The following is a 25,215-nucleotide window of genomic DNA, read 5'->3' as shown; positions in this document are numbered from 1 at the left end:
ACCATGGGCCAATAATGCTGGGAGCTGCAGCCCAGCGACCATGGGAGGATTCCCCAGTCCTGTTGTGGAGCCTGGCTCACCTTCAAAGCATCACTTTCTGTGACATAAGAGCAGCCGATTGTTCAGAGAAAACTGACTCCTGATGCTAATCGAGACCATTCAGATAGTTTGCTAGTCATACCACAAATGGTGAAAGAGGTACTCATGCAAATTCAGACGTGTTAATGTGTTGGCTTTACCCGCAAATGCCAGCAGTTCTGGTGGCAGTAACAAAAAAAGGCTATTGGAGAGAAGTGGACAATGCAAAGCAGAGCAACCAATATGATGGGGGTCTAGAGCAACTCCTGTATGAGGAAAGGTCACAATCATTTGTGGCTTTTTAGTTTAGGAAGAAAAAGTGAAGCAGGTCGGGGGCACGATAGTAGTTTATAAAAGCATGTCTGTTGTGGAGAAACTGACGGGAGAGACGTTTTTCATTCTTTCTCATTAATACTAGAACCAGGGATTGTCCACCAAAGCTAAATGGTGAGAAATTTGGGACAGACGGAAATAAGCACTTCTGAACAGAGAAAATAGTTAAACTCTGGAACTCACTGCCACAAGACATGGCGATGGCTGCCAACCTGGGTGCACAGTAATCGAGACAAAGTTAGGAAACCCAGAATAACGAAAGATCAACTGGGGCTACCTCCAAATCATACGCTTAAAGAACTTTTACAGGCATGGAGCATCCTGGGAACTGTAGTTTGTTATGGGTGCTGGAAACTGCAGCTCTGTGAGACCAGCACCCTTGATAAACTATAAACTACAGTTCCCAGGCTTCTCTGTGACTGTTAAAAGTGGTATAATAATGCTTTACATGTATGCTGTATTGAGTTGTGGACCATACGGTGTCAAACAGGAAAGCTATTGTTCATTTCTGAATCTCTCAAACATTTCTATTGTATTGGGGCAACCCAGTCAGATGTGCAGGATATAAATAATAAAATTATTATTATTATTAAAATAAAAAATATATTTTTAAATGTATGGAGTGATTGTATGGACTAAGTGCTTTGCTAATTCAGGTTGAAATTTAAATGAGGAGGACATTGGAAGCATCCCTGGTCAAGCCCTGTTTGCAGGCTGTGCATGGAGCTGAGTTGCCCCCGTCCCAGTCAAGGACATGAATCATCTTCTCTGAAGCGGACTTAGTAGCTGTCTAAGGGTACAGGACCTGTCGCTAACAATGCACCCAGATCTTCTGCTCCCCTTGCCCACACTCCTAGACCAGTGGAAATTCCTCTCTGCCTAGTCCTAAAAGGGGCACTTCTTTTGACCGCAGGGGAAAAGATCGATGCCGCCATTTTGTCATCAGTTGTCAACGGAATGGATGTTATGTCATATCAGGGGACACCCAGACCCATCCAAGCCTTGCGGAGCTCATAAGCTACTACCAGACTTCCAAGATAGAGCCTTTCAGAGAAAATCTGACTACGGCCTGTCCAAATGTGAGTCAAGCATTAGAGACTTTGTTTCAAAAATATAATCCTTCCTATAGTCATCCTGTGAACTGAATTGCTGATCTGAGCATTACATTTTGCCAAAAGCAACCACAGATAGAGTCATCCTGTTGCTTTTAGCCAAGTACAGCAGTGCGATCAGCAATCCCGTTCATCTGGACGTGATGGTACCCTAAAATTGGATAAGCACCTCTTTATGTGCCCAGATGTTTCAACACATTTTATAGCCTATTTTAACTTTCTGATATAATTTGCTGAGTTTTGTTGGGGTTTATTGGGGGGTTGGGGGTGCATTTTCATGTTTGATCTTCTGTGTTGTTTTTATGTTTTATTATAACTTTGTTATTGGAGTTTGATCCTGAAGGTTGGACTAGAAAACACAAGTCTAGGGCATAGTCTCCAACTGCCCCCAAAATGCCGGGACCGTCACAAAAACCCTTAAGCCATCACTGCTTCTCACTTTCTCATACAGAGTCCCAAATTCCCATCTTCATAGAGATACGCTAACCGCAAATGGCTTGGTGTTGGGGGAAGCAGAGGTAGAGAGAGTTGCCAAGTGAGGCCTTCTCCTCCTCCACCGCCACCTCCTCTGCCCAAGTTGGAGAAGGTGGGTGGAGGGAAAGAGGGGAAAGTCTTGCACCAGGCCCGGGGGAAGAGAAAGGGGGAGTGGCACAAGGGGGGCACCACTGCTGACACTGCCAGTGCCACCATGGGAAGCTTTGACTCTCCGGCCTGGCAGCCCCCTGGCAGCCACCCATCCAGCTGCCATGCTGAATAAAAACAATAAGGAGACCCTGAGAAGGAGCAGGCCCTGGGGGTGTTGGGGTGGTTGCGAAGGCTGTAGCTGGCAGGGTGCAGGCAGGCCGGGGGGTGTAGTTTGAGGGGTGTGGGGTGGACAAGGAGGTTATGGGGGTCAAGGGACACTGGGCTTTGTATTCTTTCAACTGCAGGGATGCTCCAGGAAAGGATTCATTTAACTTCTACAGCTGCCTGAAAACTCTGTGTTAACATTTAAGGCTGGGAAAATGAAAAGTTGAGAAAAACTGAAAGTGACATATTCCCTGGAGCAAGGGTCCATCTAATTCAGCATTCCATTTTTCCTTCAAATCCTCTTGCAAATCTAACTACTGTTATCCCCCTTTCTATTTCTTTTCCATACCCTGATAGCAAGAGGAAAGAAGCATCTATGATGAAATCTCTGTGCATCAGCCAAGAGCTTTCCAGCAAAGCTCTGCAAGCACCACTTCGGAGCTGACCAGAGAAGTGTCTGGCAGCTCACCAGCCCCCAGGCCAGCAAAAGAAGACAGCAGCCCCCAGTCAGCGACACCCAGGAAAAAGCTTCAGGAGCAGCAGGAGTCTTTGTCAAGGGAGAACCGGAAGCTGAGCCCAGAGGTAGATTTTTCTTGAGGAAAAAGCTCTGAGTGGCTACTGTTAGAAAGATGCTGGCAGTGGTTTTCAGTAGTTTAAATGGCTTTAAATAGACCAATTACTAAAAGAGGCAAACCCTCGCTCTACTTAAAAGTTGGAAGAGGAAGGTCTTCAGTAGGTGCCAAAAAGGTAAGAGAGGCAATGCCTAATATTCAAGGGGAGGAAATTCCAAAGAGGAGGTGCGACCACACAAAAGGCCTGGTTCCTATGTTGCGCAGAATGGACCTTCTGGTAAGATGGCATCTGCTGGTCACCCTCACCTGAAGAGCCTAGTGATCAACTAGGTATAGAAGGGGTGAGACCATCTTTCAGGTATCCTGATCCCAAGCTCTATAGGGCTTCACACACCAAAACCAGGAACATAGCCAGCAGCCAGTGAAATTCTTTATGTAGGTTCCTTGAAATGTGAACTGAATCAAACTTCTTTCTCCACCCCTACTGACTACGAGGCAGGATGGCTGTGTTGTACCTCTACTGGGGGGGGGGGGGGCGTGATATGCCTCCAAATGCTGGTTGCTGGAAATCAGAAGTGGAGAGCTGTGCTCAGGTCCTGCCTCAGGGCTTCCCATAGGCATCCAGTTGGCCACTGTGGGAACAGGATGCTGGAATGGATAAGCCGATGGCCTGACTCACTAGAGCTCTTTTTGATGTTCTTTGAAAAGATCACTGTCCTCTCTCATCTTGAAATCCTTGTTTAAGAACTGGACAGCCAGTTTAAGAACTCTCAGCCATTTCTTCTTGCTTTCCTGCCCCTTTCCATCTCAGCAGGACCCCGAAGCAGCCCCACTGGTGCCAGACAAGAGCTGCTTGCTAATAGCAGAAACCTTTGAGGAAGACTTTGGAACTGAAGGAAGCATTGCTTATTCAGCAGTGAAGAAACACCCCTTAGACAACAGGAGCCTGGAGGTGCCAAAAGACATGTGCAAAGTGTTGGTGGACAGTTTGCCAAAGCCTGAAGAACCCGGCCAAGTTAGTGCCTCTCCCTACAAGAAAAAAACAAGTACCGTGTTTGCATTGACTAAGCAATCTGATAGTCTATATGGCAAAAAAGTCACAGAAAACTCCCATCCAGAAACTACTTACTCCATAATTAGCCGAGACCAAGACAAGAGCTGTTTGGCATTCCCTGCCCCCACCAGTGGTCCATCCTCTGTTGCTACACCCAAGAAAGCAATGCTAAACCCTCCTGCCTCAGCTCCTCCCAAGCTGTCTCCTAAGTTACCTAATAAGCCTGTGACCTCCTCAGAACTCTGGGGGTCGCAGTCTCTATTTGCAGCCTATGCCAGCTCTCTTGTGTTTGAGAAAGAGCCTCAGGAACCAAACCACCCCCAGAGTTTGCCAGATTTGCCAAGGGGAAACATGCATGGGCAGATTATTAAGATGAAACACCCTAAATACACAGCACCCCTCCATGGTGATGATCTTGATGAGGCAAGCAATACTTATGAACAGATTCCTTTTACTTGGTCAAAGGGCATCACCCATGACCCCAATTCAGAAAAGCTTCTCCAGTCTTCACTAATACAGCCCAAAGAGACTTATGATCAAATCTCTGTGAAGACTGGGAGATCCTCTAAGGCACAGGTCTATACTGTGAATCCATGCAAAAAGAGCCCTGATCCGTTCTCCAAAGCCTTTTCCTCAAAAAGGAATGTCTTCACTGCAGAGAACACCTATGAACAAATTCACTTCAGTCCTGGAAAAGAAGCAGAATGCAAGGCAAGCCAAAAGGTAAACTCTACTCAGCTTGCATAAAATAGCTCCGCTCATCCAAACCCAGCACCAATCCAAATCAGATCCTGTTGCACTTGCACCCCTTTGGTGTCACCCAGGATGGAACAGGGCCCAATCCTTCCCCCAGATCCCAACATGTGCCCACTTCCCTTATCTGTTTTTGCTGCTCCAGTGATGGCAGCAGAGTGTTGGAATAGAAGTTTTTCCTGCTCTCCATTCCCGCCCCATGCCTTTCTGGTGCCCAGCACACTGCTTCAGCTGCAAATTAGGCACCTGGCTGGGAAATGCAGTTAGCAAGGTCAGAAACACTGAGAAATTCATACTTCCCAGTGCTCCTGGTGTCTGGGTCACAGCATAGCAGCATGCAAGGCAAAAGGGAGCGGTGAAAGAGTTTTGTGTTAGCTCAGTTGGATAGTTTGTGGTGCTGATAACACCAAAATTGCTGGTTTAATCTCCTTATGAGTCAGCTGCATATTTTGCAATGCAGGGACTTCGACTACATGATCCTTGGCGTCCCTTCCAACTCCACAATTCCATGATTCTATGATTCCGTCCCTCCCATGATGCCCCTGCTGGAACAGCAGTGAAGAGGAGGGGGTGTTCTGAAGGAGGTGTGGCAGGTGGGAAGTGGGGAAAGAGCCCTGATTTCTTCCCCAGCTCAGATTAAAATCCAAGCTGAAGATGAACTTTCCAGGATGCAAAACTTGCCTTTTCAATTACCCTCGTGCAGAACTGCTCGGTAGACTACCTAAAAATCTCTCTCTGCCTTCCTTTTGAAATAAACCTTCATGTAATTTATTTCCCTACCAGAGTGATAAGCCCAGAAGATTCCTGTTTGCAGAAAAGAAGACTAAATTCTGAGCACTGTGCTTGAACTGTTGCTCTGAGCCTCAACCTGTACTAAAGATCACTAAATGAGAACCAGCAGCAGCTTGGCTTCCTAACAGTCTTCTTCCACCGTGTTACGAAACCTCATTATTTCCTACTCTGGGCTGCAATGGTTGCATTTTTGCAGAAGTCCCTTTTCCCATCACAAGGCATGCATGCTTTTCTAGAACGTCCTATCTGCTCAGTCAGACGGTTCTGCTGACATATAAGTATCAGGTCTGGTGTTTAGAGATATCCTTAGCAGCAAAAACCATATTTACCTATTTATTTGAAGTGGCTCTTCACCTTGGCATGGGTTGGCAAACTATGGTCCACGGGCCGGATCAGGCCCAATTGCTTTCTAGATCCGGCCCGTGGACAGTGCGGGATCCAGGCAGCCGGCATAGTGTGCGCATGCACAATGGTTTTTGTGACTCAGCCAGGTTTGGGGTTCAAAAGTGAGGCGGGCGCTGCTGAAGACAAGCCCCTTCTCCGCCCGTCGCACGCGCAGCAATCTTTTCTTCCGGGGTGGGGGAGAGGGAAAAGGAGCCACAGTTTGGATTTCAGGAAGGCAGTTGCGGCGCCTCGGGAGCGATGCCCGCCGGAGTCTGTGGCAGCAGTGCTCCCCGCTGGAGGATGCGGGGGGCGCCTGGGCGGCTGCACTCCAATGCAGCTCTGCGCTCTGCTGGGGAGGCCGCTCATGGGCTACACGGTGCGGGCCAAGGAAAGGTAAATCGCCGCCACCGCCGCCTCATCTTCCCTCACGTGGGGAAAAGAAGGTTTTTGCTTGAGCGGCGCCAGCCTGACTTAGCGTGTCCAACGGCTTTTCCCTTCACCCATGCATGCGCATACGCTCTCCAGGGCTGACAAGAATGGCACGCTTACCTCAGCCCCCACCCCACCCCCACCCCACCTCACGAGAGAAATAAGAACTGTCAATGTATAAAATGCAAAGGAAGCAGCGTGGGTGTATGAGGGAACACCCCCCCCCAAAAAAAGTCACATTTGGGCAACGTTGGGGCTGGTCCCAATAAGGGGTTTTGCCAAAAATGTGGGTCATAATCATGGCAACATACAGTCCAGCCCCCCCACAAGGTCTGAGGGACAATAGACCAGCTGAAAAAGTTTGCTGACCCCTGACCTTGACAGAAGTCAAGGCCTGACACGCTCTGGCACTTGCCCCCCTTTGAAATGTTTGTAAAGCCCATCACAAGCCCCCTTTCTCCTCCTTTCAGTGTCCCCTCATTTGCTTAGTTTTGCCCTAGAGCAGAGAGGTTTTTATGCCACAAGGGCCAAGTTCTCTCGTGCTCAACCTTCCAGGGGCCACATGGACATCCTAAATGAATAAAAGCATAAATTCTAAAACTAAAGAAAAACAGTTGGGGGTCATTTAACAAAGTCCCGTTTTGGGTGGTATATTTTGCTTATGAAAGAACATGTATATAGAAAAGTAACAGGGTGGGAATCGTTAGAAGAGTCTCACCAGGAGACAACTCCTATAATGACTTTTGTCAAGCTGGTGCCCAGGGAATGCTTTTGGGCTACAACTCCCATCAGCCGCAGCCAGCAGTGTGACACAGCACCCAACTGCCCCGCTTTGAGCAGGAGACCCCAAATTCACAGACCGGAGATATCACAGGACTATGGGGGTTTTAGGAGCTACATGGGTGGCGCTGTGGTCTAAACCATAGAGCCTAGGGCTTCCCGATCAGAAGGTCGGCAGTTCAAATCCCCGCGACGGGGTGAGCTTCTGTCCCTGCTCCTGCCAACCTAGCAGTTCGAAAGCACGTCAAAGTGCAAGTAGATAAATAGGTACCGCTCAGGCGGGAAGGTAAACGCCGTTTCCATGTGCTGCTCTGGTTTCGCCAGAAGCGGCTTAGTCATGCTGGCCACATGACCCGGAAAAACTGTCTGCGGACAAATGCTGGCTCCCTCAGCCAGTATAGCAAGATGAGCACAGCAACCCCAGAGTCGTCCGCGACTGGACTTAACTGTTAGGGGTCCTTTACCTTTTTGTGGGGATTTTCAGTACACCTTTTGGTCCATATAACTCTCTCCCCTAGGAATGGGGAATCTGTGTTTCTCCCTTTGCAATTGGACCACAACTCCCATCATCCCTTCCTCTTGGCCATGCTGGCTGGGGCTGGTAGGACTGAAGTCAAGCAGGGCACCCTGCTGGGAATGGCACTATCAGACAGACAGACAGAGTGAAATCTCTCTAGCCACTTTCATCACCGGGATGCAACGGGGGTGATGGGATTTGGAGCCATCTGGAATCACCCTAAGCACCCACGATAATGGGGGGGGGAGGGTCCAATACTCAAAATTACTTTGCTGCTACTTTTTGTTTCGGGGTTGACACACTATCCTCAAACTGCATCTATATTAAAATCCTGGATACCTAAACAAAACATTTCATTTTGGGTACTTCTGTTCAGTGCTCCAGTCACCCAATTCCACCTTCCCCTGGCCCTCCTCCCCAGTTTCTCATCCTGTCCCTCTGTCATCCTGTCCCTTCAATCAGTATTTCATGGTCCCTGAGTGCACTCGGTCCTCCTTGCTCTGTTTCTGAAGTCTTCCCTTCCCCATCTTGGGGCTCCATCTGCAGCTCAATGACAGAACATCTGCTTTACATGCAGACAGCCCCAGGTTCAACCCCTGGCGCCTCCAGGAAGGGCTGGGAGCCGTGGAGACTTTGGCCTTGCAAGTTTCAGCAGTGCCCTCTGCAATGCTAATATTTGGTACCCTCCCCCGCCTCTCATGCTCAGTTTGACATCATTGATGTGCCCCCCCCCCATGGCAGTGTGCCCAATGTGGCAGAAGTGGTCGCACTACCCTAAAACTGCCTCTGCTGGGAGGCAGCCATGTCTGGAATCCTGGGATGATGGTGTGACTCCATATAAGGCAACTTTCTACGTTGAATGAACTGTTTTCTTGTGGGCAGCCGTCACTTCTCCCCTCAGGAAGATCATCAGAAAAGATGCCAAGGATTGAATCTGGGACCTTCTGCCTGCCTGTCTGAAGGCCTTGGGCTGGTCCTGGTTAATTCCCACATGCTGTGGCAAGTTTCTTTGCCCCCTGTCTCTAGCAGCCATTAGGAGAAAGCATGAAAATTCACAATGTGATGGGGCGGTGTCATGATAGCAAGAGAGAACTTGCTGGTCACATGTGAAATGATAATAGGTGCCCTGGCCCACTGTCCAGAGAGGCCTCCCCTGGTTTGGGAGTTCTGAATTACCTGGTCTTCTTTCCAAAGCAGAATGGATGCATTGATCCTCCTCCATCCCTTTTGGACAAGTTTCTCTTCAGAATTCAGAGTGAATTCAGTCCTTTTTAAAATCCTACCCCGTCCACATCACCAATGCACATGCAGACAATGATTTTTTTTAAACCCACAGAAGCATATCTACAAGCAATTGTAGTGTGATTTGTACACCTGATTTGGTGTGATGATTTGTATAATCCACAGCAGCTGGTATTCAAATGCATATGCCTTTGATGGTAGAGGCAGAGCAGAGCCATTGTGGAGTGCTTTTTTGTGCAGTGTTTTAGCAAGACATGCATCAGTAACACAAAGGGTGGAAACAATGCAAAGGAACCTAATAAAATGCTGCTTAACACACATGGCAGTGTGGTGCAGTGGTTAAAGTGTTGGACTAAGACCAGGGAGAGACCAGGGTTCAAATCTCCACTCAGCCACAAAACTCATTGGGTAACCTTGGGCCAGTCACTACCTCTCTGCCTAACCTACCTCACAGGGTTGTTGTGGGGAATAAATGAGGAGGGAAAGAACCATCTACACTACCTTGAGCAACTTGGATAAAAAATGTGGGATATAAATGCAATGAATGAATATTAAAGCTCCTATTCCAGAACTAATTTCAGAAATCATTCTCGTTATACCAGGCCAAAAAACCACCAAGAAGAATAAAATCAGGAGTAGTTTAATCATGGACAACTTGGATACAGAAGCCACAAATATGTATCAGAGCCCTTCTATAAGACTGTTAGAGAACAGTTATTGTACATGTGTGATTGTCATCCTGCCCCAGTTTTCAGCCAAGACTGGGCATGGAAAGAAAAGGAAGGAAGCTGGTTTTGTAGAGAGGGTATGAGAGCCAAGAGTCAGGGGTTGCTGCCATGCATTTGAGGAGGAAGATTGCATAGCTGGCTTTCTTTAAAAAGCAGGAGATGTCCTTATTCTTGGTGATGTACTTCCTCTTTACTTTTTCATGAGTATATTCTTGGCTTCATCTTGTGTGTGTGATTGTTGTTGTTTTGCAATATGTCAGAATTGTTGAATTGAATATGAAACTAAATGAGACCCTCATTGGATGCCAGCAAGATGATTCAAAAAGAGTCCATTTGAAGAAGAATTGTTTGCTAATATATTACTTTTTTAAAAAAAAAAAAAGATAAATGTTTCAAGTTTCTTCAGGATGTGAGCATCCATACAATACTGGTTGCTGAAGCACCTAAAGCCAGCCCAGTGGCTCCCTGGGCACGAACACCCATCTTCCACGATCACGGATGCAGCCACATCCATCTGTGTCAGGTGACAGCTCCGGACAGACGGTGCTACGCAACGGTGGAGACATCTCCTGTAAGGCCGGTTTTTATGTTTATCCATTACCTTCTGGGAGTCTCTGCTAGATCGCTCTTTCCTTTTTGCTTGGAGGGACAACAATATCAAATCTTTACAAATATAAAAATTGCAGGGAGACACACCAAGCAGCATCTGATCTGGTTAAAACAATGTGGCCACCCCACAACTTTTCATCTGCCTGCCACATCACTGGCCAACGGTGAAGGTGGGGGGAGCCAAATGTCTCCACAGGTTCATTCCAGAGAAACAGCTTCTTCTCTTTGTTACTGTGAAACTCGGAGATTTGTTCACTCCTCTGTTACAGAATTCAGAGGAGGAGGCTGACATGTAGGCCCCCTCCCCCTGCAAACACATGCCGTGCTTGAGATTCAGAGAGGCAGGACAGGCCTCAAATTATTCCCAGCAGCTCAGCCCAACATTTTCAGATTCGTATATGGAAGGTGCTGCAGAGACATAAACATGATTCAAGGTAACAGCAGAGCAGAAGCATCGCTTTGGAAGAGCTGACAAAGGTGAGATATAAATGCAGTAAATAAATGAAGTACAGACAAAACTCAGGTGTGTGTGTAGTGGATTAAATATTTTGTCACAAATATCTGAACGGTGGGCTCACATCTTGGAGCCCCTCCTTCAAATACTCACAACACCCCTGGGCAAACAGCGCCTTGAATTGTACAGTGGTACCTTGGGTTAAGTACTTAATTCGTTCCGGAGGTCCATACTTAACCTGAAACTGTTCTTAACCTGAAGCACCACTTTAGCTAATGGGGCCTCCTGCTACCGCCGCGCCACCAGAGCATAATTTCTGTTCTCATCCTGAAGCAAAGTTCTTAACCTGAAGCACTATTTCTGCGTTAGCGGAGTCTGTAACCTGAAGTGTATGTAGCCTGAAGCATATGTAACCCGAGGTACCACTGTACATGAAAGCAAACCGGAGACTGGTAAAGATCATAGAACCATAGAATTCTGTTGTTGTTTGAATTTATATACCGCCCTATACCTGGAGGTCTGAGGGTGGTTCACAGAATTCTAGAATTCTAGAGTTGGAAGGGACCCCGAGGATCATCTAGCCCAACCCCAGCTGTACCAGGTGGGAATTGAACCTGCAACCTTTGCGTTATCATAGGAGCTGGTGTCGGTCAGTAACTTGGCTGTGCCACTTTCTGCAGTAGCAAAAATAGCTTCCAAGGGCAACCACATAGCCATGCAATGCAGTAATCAAGCCAGGTTGCTATCAGGCGCTCAGATAACCCTGGGCAAGGCACTGTCGGTCTCTGCTGAAGCTATTGCTGCACCACCTGTACCAATCCATACAGATCTGTTTTTTTAAAAAATAAAAAGAGTTTTAGCTTCCACAATGATTTATAAAACAATTTCCTGTGGGAAATGTAACCAGTCTTGTAGAACAGAACACTTAAGCCATGGCCAGCTCTGAGTGCTAATGGGTCCATTAAAATACAAGCAGCCTCAAAATGATAACATTTTTTTAAAGTGAAATAAACCTACAGGGATCAAATTTTCTGAACCAGCCACTGCCTCAGTCATTTACAACTTATTCCTACTTCTGGACTCTGTCCAGCACAGACAATTTCCTCTGTCCTGGCCAGCTATTAGAGCAGAGGGATGGGTTGTCATTGGAGTTTTTTTAGTTTTCCTCTTCCGCGCTTAGAGGGAAGGGCTGCAGCTCCAGGGGTGCAGCATCTGCTTTGCATGCAGAAGGTCTCAGGTTCAATCCCCGGACTTTAAACGTCTCCCATCTGAAACCTTGGAGAACTGCTGCCAGTCTGGGTAGGTCATACCGAGCTAGACGAACCAATTGTTTCATTGTTTTTTTATATTTCCTGTGACCTGTTGTCCACTGTGGATATGGCCAAAATCTGGATTTCCTGCACTGAGCTGGGTTGGGGGTTAACTAGATGACTTACCAGATCCCTCCAGCACTTCTATGCATATCTGCTTTTGCAAAACAAAAGAAAAACAAAAAAGATTTCAAAGAGTGAAATCCTTTCAAAAATATGCACGTAAGAACTTGGAAGAGAGAGGCAATCATGATCTGGTAAGTTCCCTGTGCAGTATAAACAAAGGCAGCCCAGATGTACTGAGATGAAGCTGACTAATACTACAAGGAGTAATGAAAGTAACAATATACAGAAGCAGCAGGACAGTAACTCAAAGATACTGGGTTCCTCTGGCGCCAACTCTTCCTCTTTTATGGAGTAATTTAAAACCCTCTGGGATTGCTGTCATTCTCAGAGATAGCGTGCACTTAGGGGGGAGGGATTATAAAGGCCAGTCCAATATTTTGGATGCAAAAGACCAACATATCTACAAAATACATTTAAAGCACATTTGACACGGCTCCCCCACCACAGAGAAAGATTCTTGGGAGGTGTAGTTTACCCCTCACTGGGTTACAATTCCCAGCATCCTTAACAAGCTACAGTTCCCAGGATTCTTTGGGAGAGAGCATGTGCTTTAAAAGTGTGTTTAGAATGATTTGATCAACTCTGCCTAGTCAAGCTATCTGTCCAGATTGTGACCCAGAGCCCCTGTGCCAGAAGGCCTACATTTCACAAGCAGCTGGGGGGGGGGTCAGCAGGTGTTTGGACAGTGCCTCTTTAAAGTGCAGAAGGGGGTTGGCAGGAGGCTCGCAGGATTGAATCCATGTACCCCAAATGTCTCTGCACACAGAGGAGGCCAATCTAGAACTCTTCACCCTGCCATTTACAGGAATTATCTGCTGTTTCCAAAGTTCAATGGCGAGTGTGGATCCTTATGTCATCAAACCAACATTCTTGCATGTAATGCAATGGTTTCATCTTTTTATAATTGCACACTATTGTCAGGGGTTCAGGAGCAGAGACACAGGGGAGAGAGGAAACGGAGAGCGAAGGGGAAGAATGTGAGGGCAGCGTAGGGGAGTATGACAGTGGCCCGAGAGATTCCATGAGCTTCTCCAGCGATTCAGAAGATTCCCAGAGGGGGGCGCCGATGGCCAGGGCAAGGGGGGTCCCAGGGGGGACACACCAGAAGCAAGGGGCCAGCGGGGACTCCCAAAGCAGCAGAGGGAGATCAGGACCAGTTCCCCCACCAGAGCAGAGTGGGGGGGAAGAGTCCCATGAATCAGGGCCAGCGTCTCCTCCAGTAGGGAGAGAAGATGAGTCAGAGCTGGCCACGCCTCCATCGCAGAGTGAGGGAACGGAGGGGAAGTCAGGTCCAGCTAGCCCCCCCGAGGGGGGGAGCAGTGACAGGAGCAGTGTAACGGTCAGGAGAAAGGTTGCTGGCTGGGCGCGCACGCCAAGTTCAAATGTACAAGCGCGCGGGACAGCAGGAAGCACGGATTGGGAGCCAGGTCCTAAAGCACGCCGGAGGCAGGGGGAAGAATCCGGGGACTCAGCATCAGAAGAGTCCAGAAAGGGCAACACCCCAGCGGACAGGCGGACCCAGAGGAGGAAAGAGCAGAGGAGGAGGTGGAGCAAGGCTAGAGTCTTAAACTGGTGTCTGGGGGGTGGAGATTCAGACGGAGCTTCAGCGGTCTAGAGTTTGAGACGTAGAGCTGCACGCCGCGGCTTTGAAATTGAAACTGCGTTTCAATAAAGACTTTTGTATATAACAACGGACTGGCGTTGGTCCTTTGTGAGCTGGGACCTAGGGCAGCCCTGACAACTATACTATTGTAACCCATCCTAGGACCTCTAGATAGATAATGACAGGAAGACAGGGAGAAGGCAACAATGAATTTAACACAATGAAGTTAGAGTGCTTTCTCCTCCACCCCAATCCTCATCCCATCTCCTTCCATGACTATTTGTTTAATTTACATAGTGCCTTCTGGGCATTGCATCAAGGAAGTTCATTGTTTAAAAGAAAGGCCAGCCATTTAATTTAATTTAATAAACATGAATGATGCAAAGCAAGCGAAAGGGGAAGAATCAAATGAGCAAGTTTGGTGATCAGGGTCACTGCATGAGACAGTTCTGGAAAAGGGCAATTAGTCCCAGCTAGATGGGTGGAGGAATCCTCACAGGCTCAAATTAGAGTCAATAATCCTAAGGCTGATCAACCAATAGTTTGATTCAACATAAGGTGCCTTCCTATGATTGGTAGGCCTGTATTTCAATCCCAAAGCCCCCTGGAACTGTAGTTCAGTGGAAAGTTGAGTGAATTCCAGAAAGAAGCCTTGCAGCCCCCCAATAAATAAAAAAATGAATAAAATTTGTGGTTCTTTGGGTGAAATAAGTTAAAATTTATCAACGGAGATGTGCTACAACTTTCTTGTTTAGTAATGAGCCTAGTTGTTACCACTTAAAAGCAAGTCAAATCAAATATACAAGGGAGCTTTCTTCTTTTTAAAAAAAGTATCATAATCCGATTGGTGGTTCTGTTTAATCATACAGTTAGAATATTTAACTTTTATTTTATATGACTATCTTTCTGTTTTTAGTGTATATTCAATGTATGTTACGTAACTCCTAAAATAAGTATCTGTTCCGGTAATGCTGACTATTTCAGTTCCAAAAAGGGAGAGGTGGTGGTATTTGAACCACAGCATTTGATTCATCAATCCTAATTTAATTAATTTTTTTCAACCCAATACACCACTTAAGCAGTAGGAACTGTTTGGGGAAAGGCTGTGCTGAAACTCAGAATCTTGTTATACCTGTAATTGCATTCCCCCATTAAGCAAATCCCAAATAAGAACGAACCCAAACTCCGGTCTTTTGCTACTACCTCTTGGGCAGTCCTGTCTAGTGGGTGGGTGTGGGTGTGCGCAGGCATGTGCATGTGCTGCTGCCCCATTTCAGTGATGCTAAATTCCTGGATTTCTTACCTTCACCTCGCAGGAGTAAAACCCTATCTTCAAAAGGAACTTGCAAATTCCATCTGGAGATATCTGAGCGGTGGCTTTATCCTTTTCCTGTCTCTAGAGTGTTGTGGGGCAGAATGCAGCCAATGGTCTGTAGCCACCATTCTGTGTCCACTCATGCAAGAACACTAGCAGATGGGTGAGTGTTAATGTTGTGCAAAGAGGAATTCAGTACAGCCGTTGCATTAGGTTAAACCCATTGAACAACCCTTTTCATGATCTATGGCACCACAAAATTGCCAGCAACTTGCTTACGGTAGGTGTTCTCTTGCTCAGCTACATTCTACTGGTGCAAAGCGTTTCACCAACACAGTAAGTACAACTGCTAAGTGATTTTAACTTGGCGCTACATTGGCTACAACCCAGTATCTTCAGGATCCTGACTGCACCTTCCTTTATGCTCTGCTCCTCCTCTCCACACATCTGCAAACAACGCTACAGAAGCAATGCCCTCATCCCATCCTGAAAGGAAAGCCTGCTCCCATTTGAATCATGGGGAAAGCTGTGGAAAGAAAATTTAAAATTCACGGCATGTAGTTCGCTAAAAGAAAACTATATGAAAATGATGTATAGATGGTATTTAACACCTGTAAAACTTGCTAAGATGTATAAAAACTCATCTAACTTATGTTGGAAATGTAAAGAAAAAGAAGGTACGTTTTTTCATATGTGGTGGACATGCAAAAAGGTAAAAGGCTTCTGGGAAATGATATACAATGAAATGAAAAAAATGTTTCAAAATATTAGGAGATGAAGTGCCAAAGAAGCAAAAGAGACTATTTATGTAGGTAACCACAGCTGCCAGAATGCTACTTGCCCAGAAATGGAAAGAAGAGGACGTCCCAATGAAAGAAGAATGGAAGACTAAGATGATAGACTATGCCGAAATGGCAAAATTAACCGTGAAGATCAGGCACCAAGATGAAGGAAAATTTAATCAAGAATGGGGGAAAATTATAGAGTATTTTAAAGAACACTGTAAAAATGTTGAAACATTAGCAGGATTGTTGTAGCATTTATGAACTAAAGGTAAAATTAGGATGTGAAAATGAAATTGAAATTAAGTGAAGAAAAATAGTTATATGCAAAGAGAATAAAGGGGGGAATGGGAACTGGGGGGTGAGGGGAAGTCAATCAATTCTGGGAGCATTGCAAATGCTTATACATGTACCTGAGGAAATCAGGTGCTTTGGAAATCATGTTTTCAAAATCAGAAAATCCAAGCTTGCCATCACCGTCCATATCCGCTTCGTCGATCACTTTTTCGCAGACCAGGCTCACCTCTTCCTCTGTCAGCTCTTCTTTTGTCAAATTGTTGAGGGTTTTTTCCAGATCAGATTTACAAATGAAGTTGTCTGTGTTAAAATCTGGGCAAGCAAAGATGGGAGAAAACAGGTGGTCGATATGCCTCTTCTCCAAGGACACCGTAAGCCCAAAGGGAACCCCTGAATGGCAGGTGACTAAAGGATGTGTGAACGTTATCTCAGTCAGGAATATCAGAAGAGCTCTGCTGGACTGAACCATTCATCCAGAATCCTGCCAACCAGATACCTCTGAAAATCCCACCAATGGGGACTGTTTGTCCCCCAGCAACTGGAATTGAGAAGTGGGCATGAAGGTCCCACTCTTGGCCATCACGATTTATGGGTCATATCCAGGTCATAATTCAGATCAAATTTAAAGCACATGGGCTTGGGAACCATAGTTTGCCCCCTCACAGCTACAGTTCCCAGGATGCCTGGAGGAAGCCATGTGCATTCAATGTATGTTGTGGCTGTGGCCACAGTTCAGAGCTGAGGAGAGACCATGACTTCACCTGCTTCCTGCCCCTGTTCACGGCTCCTCATCTGCTTGGGGAAGGCTCAGGTCTGTGGCCCAGAAGGCTTTACAGCACGGGGGGGGGGGGGGTCCACAGAGTTTAGAGCTACAGGGGCGACTTTTCCAAGTAACCATTAAGTGACCATTACAGTCCTCCCCAGTTCCACTTTACAAAACAGCAGGCCAAGGGGGCGAATTCGGCAGGTGTTGGCTGCTCTACACCAGGTGCTTGCCGATTAATCTTGCAAATGCATAAGAGAATGGCAATTAAAAGGCCATTGCATTGATTTGTTTTGTTGTCTTTGGCCCAAGAAGCAGGATTAGCATCAGCCCTATTTAATTATAGAGCTGCAGAATGACATTTAGCATGTTGGGTAATTGTCAGTAAAACAGTCGGCGTGGATTTATTTGCAAAAGCTCTGGCATCTGGTAGGTCATTCTGAAATAAAGAAAATAAATCAGAAAGCATTTTTTAAAAAATATCGGGCCCCCACCCCACCCAAAAAACACTTTGGTGAAATTTAAAAGCAGTTGTTATACTAAATCAATTATATGCTTCTGAGAATGTTGCTTCTCAGAAGCCCAAGGTTTTATTTTTTAAAAAAAATTGCAGTTGTTCCATAAGGCAAGAGTGAATGCACCATTTCCAACTACACAGCACCCCCAGGAAGCTGAGGGAATCATAGAGTTGGAAGGGACCCTTGAGGATCATCTAGTCCAACCTCTGCCATGGCCCCTTCAGCTGCTTCAATCTGTAGAACTGCCAGAGGTGTCGCATAATATTCATTCCGCATTGTAAACAAATCTGTATCTTAGTGTGGCAGAACCTATACTTTGGAACTCCCTGTCTATTGACCTCAGCCTTCACTGAACTCTTTCTGCGCCTGCTAAAATCTTTTTGCGTAGACAAGCCTACGGTGATATGTAGAACTTTGTTGTGTGTTTTAATCTGTTTCTAATTTATCACTTATTTATTTATTACATTTTTATTTACAATTAAGCAGTGTATAAATTTTATTGAAGAACTATGGATGGAGGCTCGTAACATTATACAGGAGGCAGCAACGAAAACCATCCCAATGAAAAGGAAATGCAAGAAAGCAAAGTGGCTGTCCAATGAGGCCTTACAAATAGCGGGGAGAGAAGGCAAGCAAAATGCAAGGGAGATCGTGAAACATACAGGAAATTGAATGCAGATTTCCAAAGAATAGCAAGGAGAGACAAGAAGACCTTCTTAAACAAGCAATGCAAAGAAATAGAGGAAAGCAATAGAATGGGAAGAACCAGAGATCTGTTCAAGAAAATTGGAGATATGAAAGGAACATTTCGTACAAAGATTTCCATAATAAAGGACAAAAGTGGAAAGGACCTAACAGAAGCAGAAGACATCAAGAAGAGGTGGCAAGAACACACAGAGGAATTATACCAGAAAGAAACGGATGTCTCATATACCCCAGGTAGTGTGGTTGCTGACCTTGAGCCAGACATCCTGGAGAGTGAAGTCAAATGGGCCTTAGAAAGCACTGCAAATAACAAGGCCAGTGGAAGTGATGGTATTCCAGCTGAACTATTTAAAATTTTAAAAGATGATGCTGTTAAGGTGCTACACTCAATATGCCAGCAAGTTTGGAAAACTCAGCAGTGGCCAGAAGATTGGAGAAGATCAGTCTACATCCCAATCCCAAAGAAGGGCAGTGCCAAAGAATGCTCCAACTATCGCACAATTGCACTAATTTCTCACGCTAGCAAGGTTATGCTTAAAATTCTACAAGGAAGGCTCAAGCAGTATGTGGACCGAGAACTCCCAGAAGTGCAAGCTGGATTTAGAAGAGGCAGAGGAACCAGAGACCAAATTGCAAACATGCGCTGGATTATGGAGAAAGCTAGAGAGTTCCAGAAAGACATTTACTTCTGCTTCATTGACTATGCAAAAGCCTTTGACTGTGTCGACCATGGCAAACTATGGCAAGTTCTTAAAGAAATGGGAGTGCCTGATCACCTCATCTGTCTCCTGAGAAATCTCTATGTGGGACAAGAAGCTACAGTTAGAACTGGATATGGAACAACTGACTGGTTCAAAATTGGGAAAGGAGTACGACAAGGCTGCATTTTGTCTCCCTGCTTATTTAACTTATATGCAGAATTCATCATGCGAAAGGCTGGGCTGGATGAATCCCTAGCCGGAATAAAGATTGCCGGAAGAAATATCAACAACCTCAGATATGCAGATGACACAACCTTGATGGCAGAAAGTGAGGAGGAATTAAAGAACCTTTTATTGAGAGTGAAAGAGGAGAGTGCAAAATATGGTCTGAAGCTCAACATCAAAAAAACGAAGATCATGGCTACTGGTCCCATCACCTCCTGGCAAATAGAAGGGGAAGAAATGGAGGCAGTGAGAGATTTTACTTTCTTGGGCTCCATGATCACTGCAGATGGTGACAGCAGCCACAAAATTAAAAGATGCCTGCTTCTTGGGAGAAGGGCAATGACAGGCCTAGACAGCATCTTGAGAAGTAGAGACATCACCTTGCCAACAAAGGTCCGTATAGTTAAAGCTATGGTTTTCCCAGTAGTGATGTATGAAAGTGAGAGCTGGACCATAAAGAAGGCTGATCGCCGAAGAATTGATGCTTTTGAATTATGGTGCTGGAGGAGACTCTTGAGAGTCCCATGGACTGCAAGAAGATCAAACCTCTCCATTCTGAAGGAAATCAGCCCTGAGTGCTCACTGGAAGGACAGATCCTGAAGCTGAGGCTCCAGTACTTTGGCCACCTCATGAGAAGAGAAGACTCCCTGGAGAAGACCCTGATGTTGGGAAAGATGGAGGGCACAAGGAGAAGGGGGCGACAGAGGACGAGATGGTTGGATAGTGTTTTCGAGGTTACCAGCATGAGTCTGACCAAGCTGCGGGGGCAGTAGAGGACAGGAGTGCCTGGCGTTCTCTGGTCCATGGGGTCACGAAGAGTCGGACACGACTAAACGACTAAACAACAACAACAACATAAATTTTATTAAATATAAATCTGAAATGGACCAAAACAAAATTCCCTTCCCTTCTGGTCGATGTTCTAACCCAATGCCAATTCCTCTCCTTACCATAGACCTTGAAGGCGTAGATTGCTTTGAGCTCTCGAGGGGCCGTTTCGCTGAGTACAGAGAACATGTCAACAAAGTCATTGAAGCTGAGGCTCCCCTCGTCATCGTCAGAAAAGGAGTGGACAATCCTCTCCCGGAAGGGGTTCTCCTGCAGACAGACAGAATGCATGAGCGACTTGCAGATTTGCTTCTCTTTTAAAAAGAAACCCAAAAAGGCAGCACTTTAGCTGAAACACTCCTTTAAAAGTCTCTCTGTATCACCCAAAACAAGTGTACAACCAGGGCTTTTTTCCCAGGGGGCACTCAAGGGTACGCAGTACCAGCACCTCTTTTTTGTTGTTAAAAAGTGCAGCACTTACGGTTACAACTTCATGCTGAGTACCGGGACCTATTTTTCTAGGGAAAAAACACTGTGTACAACCTAATACAAAATCCCAATTATAAGTAAGAACTCTGAATCCCCACAAGAGATCACCGGTAAAAAGTCCATTTCAACGCTGAGTTTTTCTCAAGCTCCTGCAAATCATTGGTGCTTTTCAGCTCCTGAGGAATGACTAGTTGCTCCCAACTACTTGAAAGTATAGACTCTCTGTCTCCCAACCCTTGGCTTGTCTTGGGAGGCGACTTCAATGCCCGGATTGGCCTTGTTTCCCCACAAAGTACAATATTATCTGGACTAAACTTGGAGAACAAACCCGAAATCTGTCAGAGGGCAGCAATGGGAAACCACACTGGGAAATATCTTTGTGAACTTATAATTAAGCATAACCTTTTGTTATGCAATGGGCATGGTCAAGGGGATCAAGAGGGTTACTTTACTTTTTTAAAAAATAATTTTTATTAAGTTTTCCATTTAACAATCCAATCATATCACATTAGTTAATCCAAATTATACCAATACATATCATAAAATCCAAATATTTTGCCGAATTTTTTAAATTTTTGTTGGGGGTACCCATGCTTCGAGTTCAGTAAGGGTCCAATCATCTCATATTTCTGCTGCTTTAATGTTCACAAGTCCCATCTTCCAATCTTCTTGTTATCGTTTTTCTTCTTAATAGCCTCTGAGTTGTTTCCACAGGCGAGTTGAAGCAAGCATTATTCTGCTTCTGTGTGGACTTTCACACTGATCCAAAAGTCCTATTCGAGCGGCAGGCGCCATTTTGACAGTTCCGATGAAATAAAGTCTAAGCGTCTGCTCATTAATTTTCCCAGACCAGTTGCTTCATAAATCAGCCTTTCCAGGGGAGTTTTTGCCAAATCAGACATACAATCCAAACATGATAACAGAACAGTGGCTCGCCTCCCCCTTTAACTGTAAATCAAGGGTTATTTTACTTTTATCTCCCCCAGAGGCTTTACTAGCACCATAGATTATATTCTAACATCCAATAATGTGCCAATTGACTGAGACACCTTTAGGATAATTCCCAGAGCTGAAAGTGACCACTTTCTACTTGAGTTATCTCTGACATCATTCGTTTCTCCTGCCTTTCCTAAATTATTGGATGAAACAGAATATCTGATACTTGGAAATAGGAGGTTAAAATGGAATGCATAGGTCCAAGAAAAAATAATTCAGATCCTGGATTTCATTTATTTGCTTTATTAAAGGGGAAAATGTTGTTAGAAACAGGAAACATAATCAGACTTTATTAGAACATAATCAACCAAATGCGCCCACTGATGTCCACAGCTAGTGAGTAAAAAAATAAAAAGTTTCAAAGATAAGTTTGATAAGGAATGTCAGAATAGCAAAAAATGCCTATCTTAGAAAATTGAAGTTAAAACATGACAGGCACAATCTTGCTCTACAAGCAAGATAATTGGTAGCCCAATTATGATACAATTATAAATTATTACTTAAAAACAAGACACAAATATATTATGAGCAACAGTGGAAAGCATTGGGAGATGCAGCACTTCAAAAAAACTCATGAAAATTTTGGCATCTCGTTGGCCAAGGTACAAATGGGCTGGGCTACTCGTTAGAAGTATCTGTTCAAGGAAAGGATTGGGTGACATATTTTACAGGAATATACAGCCCCCGCTCTAACTCATCCTCACAAGTTTACTATACTCAGTTATTAGAACTGCCAGAATGGCTAGACGTCACACCCAATCAGATTAAGAGGCTAATCGTAAGCCAACTAGCCAATAAAGCTCCAGGAGAAGACATGGTCCCAATGGAGATCTATAAGATAAGACCGGATTTCTGGTCACCCATTTTTGCAAAACTGTTTTCATACATTAACAGCTCAGGTCGCATACCAGAAGGGTGGAAACTGAGTATAATTGCCCCAATATATAAAAAGGGTGATAAGAAAAATCCTGCCAATTATAGACCCATTAGTTTGTTAGATGTAGCCTCTAAACTATATGCCAGGCTCCTTCTTGGGAGACAGGAAGAATGGGCAGATACAAATAAGGGGATATCTGAAGCCCAGGCAGGTTTCCAAAGAGGGAAATCCACATAGGACCAGTGCTTTCTGCTATGTAAATACATCCATAATTTGAAGCAAAAACTATATGTTGCTTTTATCGATCTAAAGTCAGCTTTCGATACGGTTCCTAGACATGCATTGTGGCAGAAATTAGAAAAGACAAATATAGACCGTCATCTATTATTTCTCATCAAAACATTATATACTGACACATCAATACAAGTAAAGGTGGATATGGCCAGCCATCTTACTACTAGAATTAAGACCATTACTGGAGTCAAACAGGGATGCATTTTGGTGCCTTTCTTGTTTAATTTTTATATTAATGACATGGTTAAAGAACTGGAGGGCTTACGGTTTGCCCCTGTCACAATTCTTGACCAAAAATTCTCAGTCTTAATGTATGCTGATGATCTAGTACTAGTATCTAGAACCCAGGTAGGCCTGAGACGGCTGCTTGCGAAATTAAGTTCATATTGCACGAGGAATGCTTTATCTATAAACTGCGGTAAGATGCAGGTCATTGTATTTGGGAAGCGCCCTAAAAAGCATGTTTGGCACCTGGATGAACACATCATAAACTAAGTAAATACGTTTAAATATCTGTGATTGGTTTATTCAGAAACAGCATCTTGGAATATACAGCTATCCAATATTAAATTTGCAAGCCTTTAAATCAGCAAAAGCTATTTTGAAATTCGCTGCTTGTAAAGGTGGAAATCTGGTTAATCCAGCTCTATCTATAAAGCAAAATCAATGGCCCAGCTTTTATATGGTGCTTCAAATGTCTCTGGTTTGGAATCCCCACAGAATCATTTTTAAGAGTCCTTTTAGGTTTACCCAGAGACATGCAATCTGCCATGGTCAGGTTGGAAACTCGCATGTTGAGCAAAGAGAGCCAAATAAATAAAAGAATCCTCTGCTACCGGTTTAGAATTCAACAGATGGACAACGGTAGGCTACCAAAAAAATGCCCGATTGAGCTCTCAAATGGATTACCCCTTAAAAACTTGGTACATCACACTGCCCAACTGATGGGCAAATATGACCTCTCAGTGACTTCCCTTATATTCCCAGAAAAACATTTTTAAATGAACCATAAGGGCAGTGGCAATTAAAAACAACCTAAACTCTATGTACACATCCACATGCACCCCATTATATTTTAAACTTAGAGAGGCCCATCAACAAACTGCCCTGCAAGCTCTGATAAGCTCTTCCCACAGCTACTCACCTGCCTCAACAGAAACCCTGCCCCGTCTGACCTTTGCACAGGGAGAGCAGCTGATCAGCCACAAAGAAACAAAGAGAACTTCATTCTCCCCAGGCAACCCCACCCCTACTCTTACTACCACCCAGGACGTCAGGAAGGGAAACAATGTTTTGGCAAGTAGAGGGGCTGGGAAGGAGTTTGTTCAGAGGGCTAGAGAAAGCAGGCAGGGAGGGCAGCGGGGAGCCGGGATTTTGTGAAGCCTGTCTCACCAAAGCTTACATCCCAGCCCAAGTTGGAAAAGCAGTGTATCATGGGAAGCTGCCTTCTGCTGACTCGGATAGTTTGCACATCACTCTCAGTCCCGTCTGCACTGACGGCCACAGTTTTCCAAGGATTCAGGAAGAAATCCTGAAGTTAGGAATTCAACTGGAGACCTTTGGCCTGCAAAGTCTGTGCTCTCTCTCTCCTTCTCCTAGATGGGCTCCCTTCCCAGGTGGATGAGCCCCATCTGCCCCTCACTTCCCTCCACGGCACGGGCAGAAACTGCCTTCTTGGCCGTTGGACCCACTCATCTACTCAGTGCGCCAGTTCCAGCAACACAGGAAGCTCCCTTATACAAAGTCAGGCCGTTGGTCCATCTCCTTCAACACTGTTTACACTGACCGGGAGCAGCTCTTTTGGGTTTTAGGAAGGATATTTCCCAGGCCCTACCTGGAGATGCCTTGCACATGCCAAGAATGTTCCATACCGCTTCCTCTAAAGTGATGCCAACACAAGGCAAATTTCTTTTCTTGCAGTCCCTGTACACAAGTCCCCTGCCAGTCCACCGGGAGGATGGGCCAAGCTGGGACGAAATAGTAAGACATGTGTTTCCATTGCAAAAAGCAGAGCAGAGCCATTTGCTGTCTCCCCCCATGCCCAGGTTGGAACGTGAGCAGCAGCCATCTGAAGAGTTATTATCTGCACCCAGACATAACATCCTGGGCAAACCAGGACTTCAGCAGCCTCTCTCTCCTTTCCACGCCCCTGCATTACCACCAACTGGTTTCTCTTACAACTGAGTATGTTGCCACAGGATCCAGTTACGGTGATGGCAGTTTGCAAAGTGATGAATTAAGGATACTCAGAAGCAGGTAATGAACCTAAATCGTACCGCAGGGCTGCACTCTTATACCAGGGCCCCCCATGCGTTCGGCCAACAAATGTTATCTGGCCCTCAGGTGACCCTACCTAATTTTAACTGAAGTGCAGAAAAAAAATGCCCACAATTTCATTCATTTGGGGGAATTCCCCCCCACCCAAAAAATTGAAAGAGTTGGAGAATATTGGGGTGCTCCAATGCATGCAGTGGCTACTCAGAGGTCTGGATCATACAGGCAGGAGCACCTGCATCCTGCTCTCCTGGGCCAAATTCCTCCCCTTCAGAGGGTGATGCCATGGATTCTGAGGAGCTGATGGAGTGAGATGGAGGAAGCAACACTCATGTCTGCTTGTGTGAGTTGCCAACCTGAGCTCCACTTCAAGGTGCGACCCTGAACTTGAACTCCTGCTGAAAACCCTCAAGTGGCTGCAACCTCCACCTGGAACCCAGCAGTGTGTGGGCCACTGGCTGAGTTCCTGAGCCAGAAAGACTCAT

At 45.4% G+C, this 25,215-nt stretch overlaps 2 protein-coding genes and 1 long non-coding RNA gene across 11 annotated transcripts in view; 1 reads left to right on the top strand and 2 right to left on the bottom strand.

Annotated features, from left to right (window-relative positions):
* Positions 1-5,621, bottom strand: part of LOC307203028 — a 42,422-nt gene extending 36,801 nt beyond the window's left edge. The window contains exon 1 of the long non-coding RNA XR_013833075.1: positions 5,610-5,621. This is a non-coding gene — a long non-coding RNA (uncharacterized lncRNA). The remainder of the gene's footprint in view (positions 1-5,609) is intronic.
* SH2D7 (SH2 domain containing 7) overlaps positions 1-25,215 on the top strand; it is a 60,699-nt gene that overhangs the window by 1,728 nt on the left and 33,756 nt on the right. Inside the window, exons 3-6 of one of the 5 annotated variants that reach the window (XR_013833049.1) lie at positions 1,325-1,490; positions 2,670-2,894; positions 3,696-4,661; positions 5,152-5,905. Coding sequence is in view for 4 of the 5 variants with exons in the window: in XM_079953327.1 (XP_079809453.1) it covers positions 1,325-1,490; positions 2,670-2,894; positions 3,696-4,661; positions 5,152-5,211 (1,417 nt within the window). In the remaining variant the exon portion in view is untranslated. Of the gene's footprint in view, positions 1-1,324; positions 1,491-2,669; positions 2,895-3,695; positions 4,662-5,151; positions 6,098-25,215 lie in introns of those variants that run through there. The other 4 variants (XM_079953328.1, XM_079953329.1, XM_079953327.1 and 1 more) reach the window with 4 other exon arrangements.
* CIB2 (calcium and integrin binding family member 2) overlaps positions 9,460-25,215 on the bottom strand; it is a 50,702-nt gene continuing 34,946 nt past the window's right edge. For 3 of the 5 annotated variants that reach the window (XM_079953512.1, XM_079953510.1, XM_079953514.1), the window contains 2 exons: positions 19,923-20,070; positions 13,809-16,371 (listed from right to left, as the gene is read on the bottom strand). In XM_079953512.1, coding sequence (XP_079809638.1) covers positions 16,139-16,371; positions 19,923-20,070 — 381 coding nt within the window. In that variant the 3' untranslated portion in view covers positions 13,809-16,138. Of the gene's footprint in view, positions 10,581-13,808; positions 16,372-19,922; positions 20,071-25,215 lie in introns of those variants that run through there. The other 2 variants (XM_079953511.1, XM_079953513.1) reach the window with 1 other exon arrangement.

The sequence above is a fragment of the Podarcis cretensis genome (genome assembly GCF_951804945.1).
Source record: "Podarcis cretensis genome assembly, chromosome: 14".
NCBI classification, from domain to species: domain Eukaryota; kingdom Metazoa; phylum Chordata; class Lepidosauria; order Squamata; family Lacertidae; genus Podarcis; species Podarcis cretensis.
Note: the sequence above shows the minus strand (reverse complement) of the source record. Positions and strands in the feature narration are given on the sequence as shown.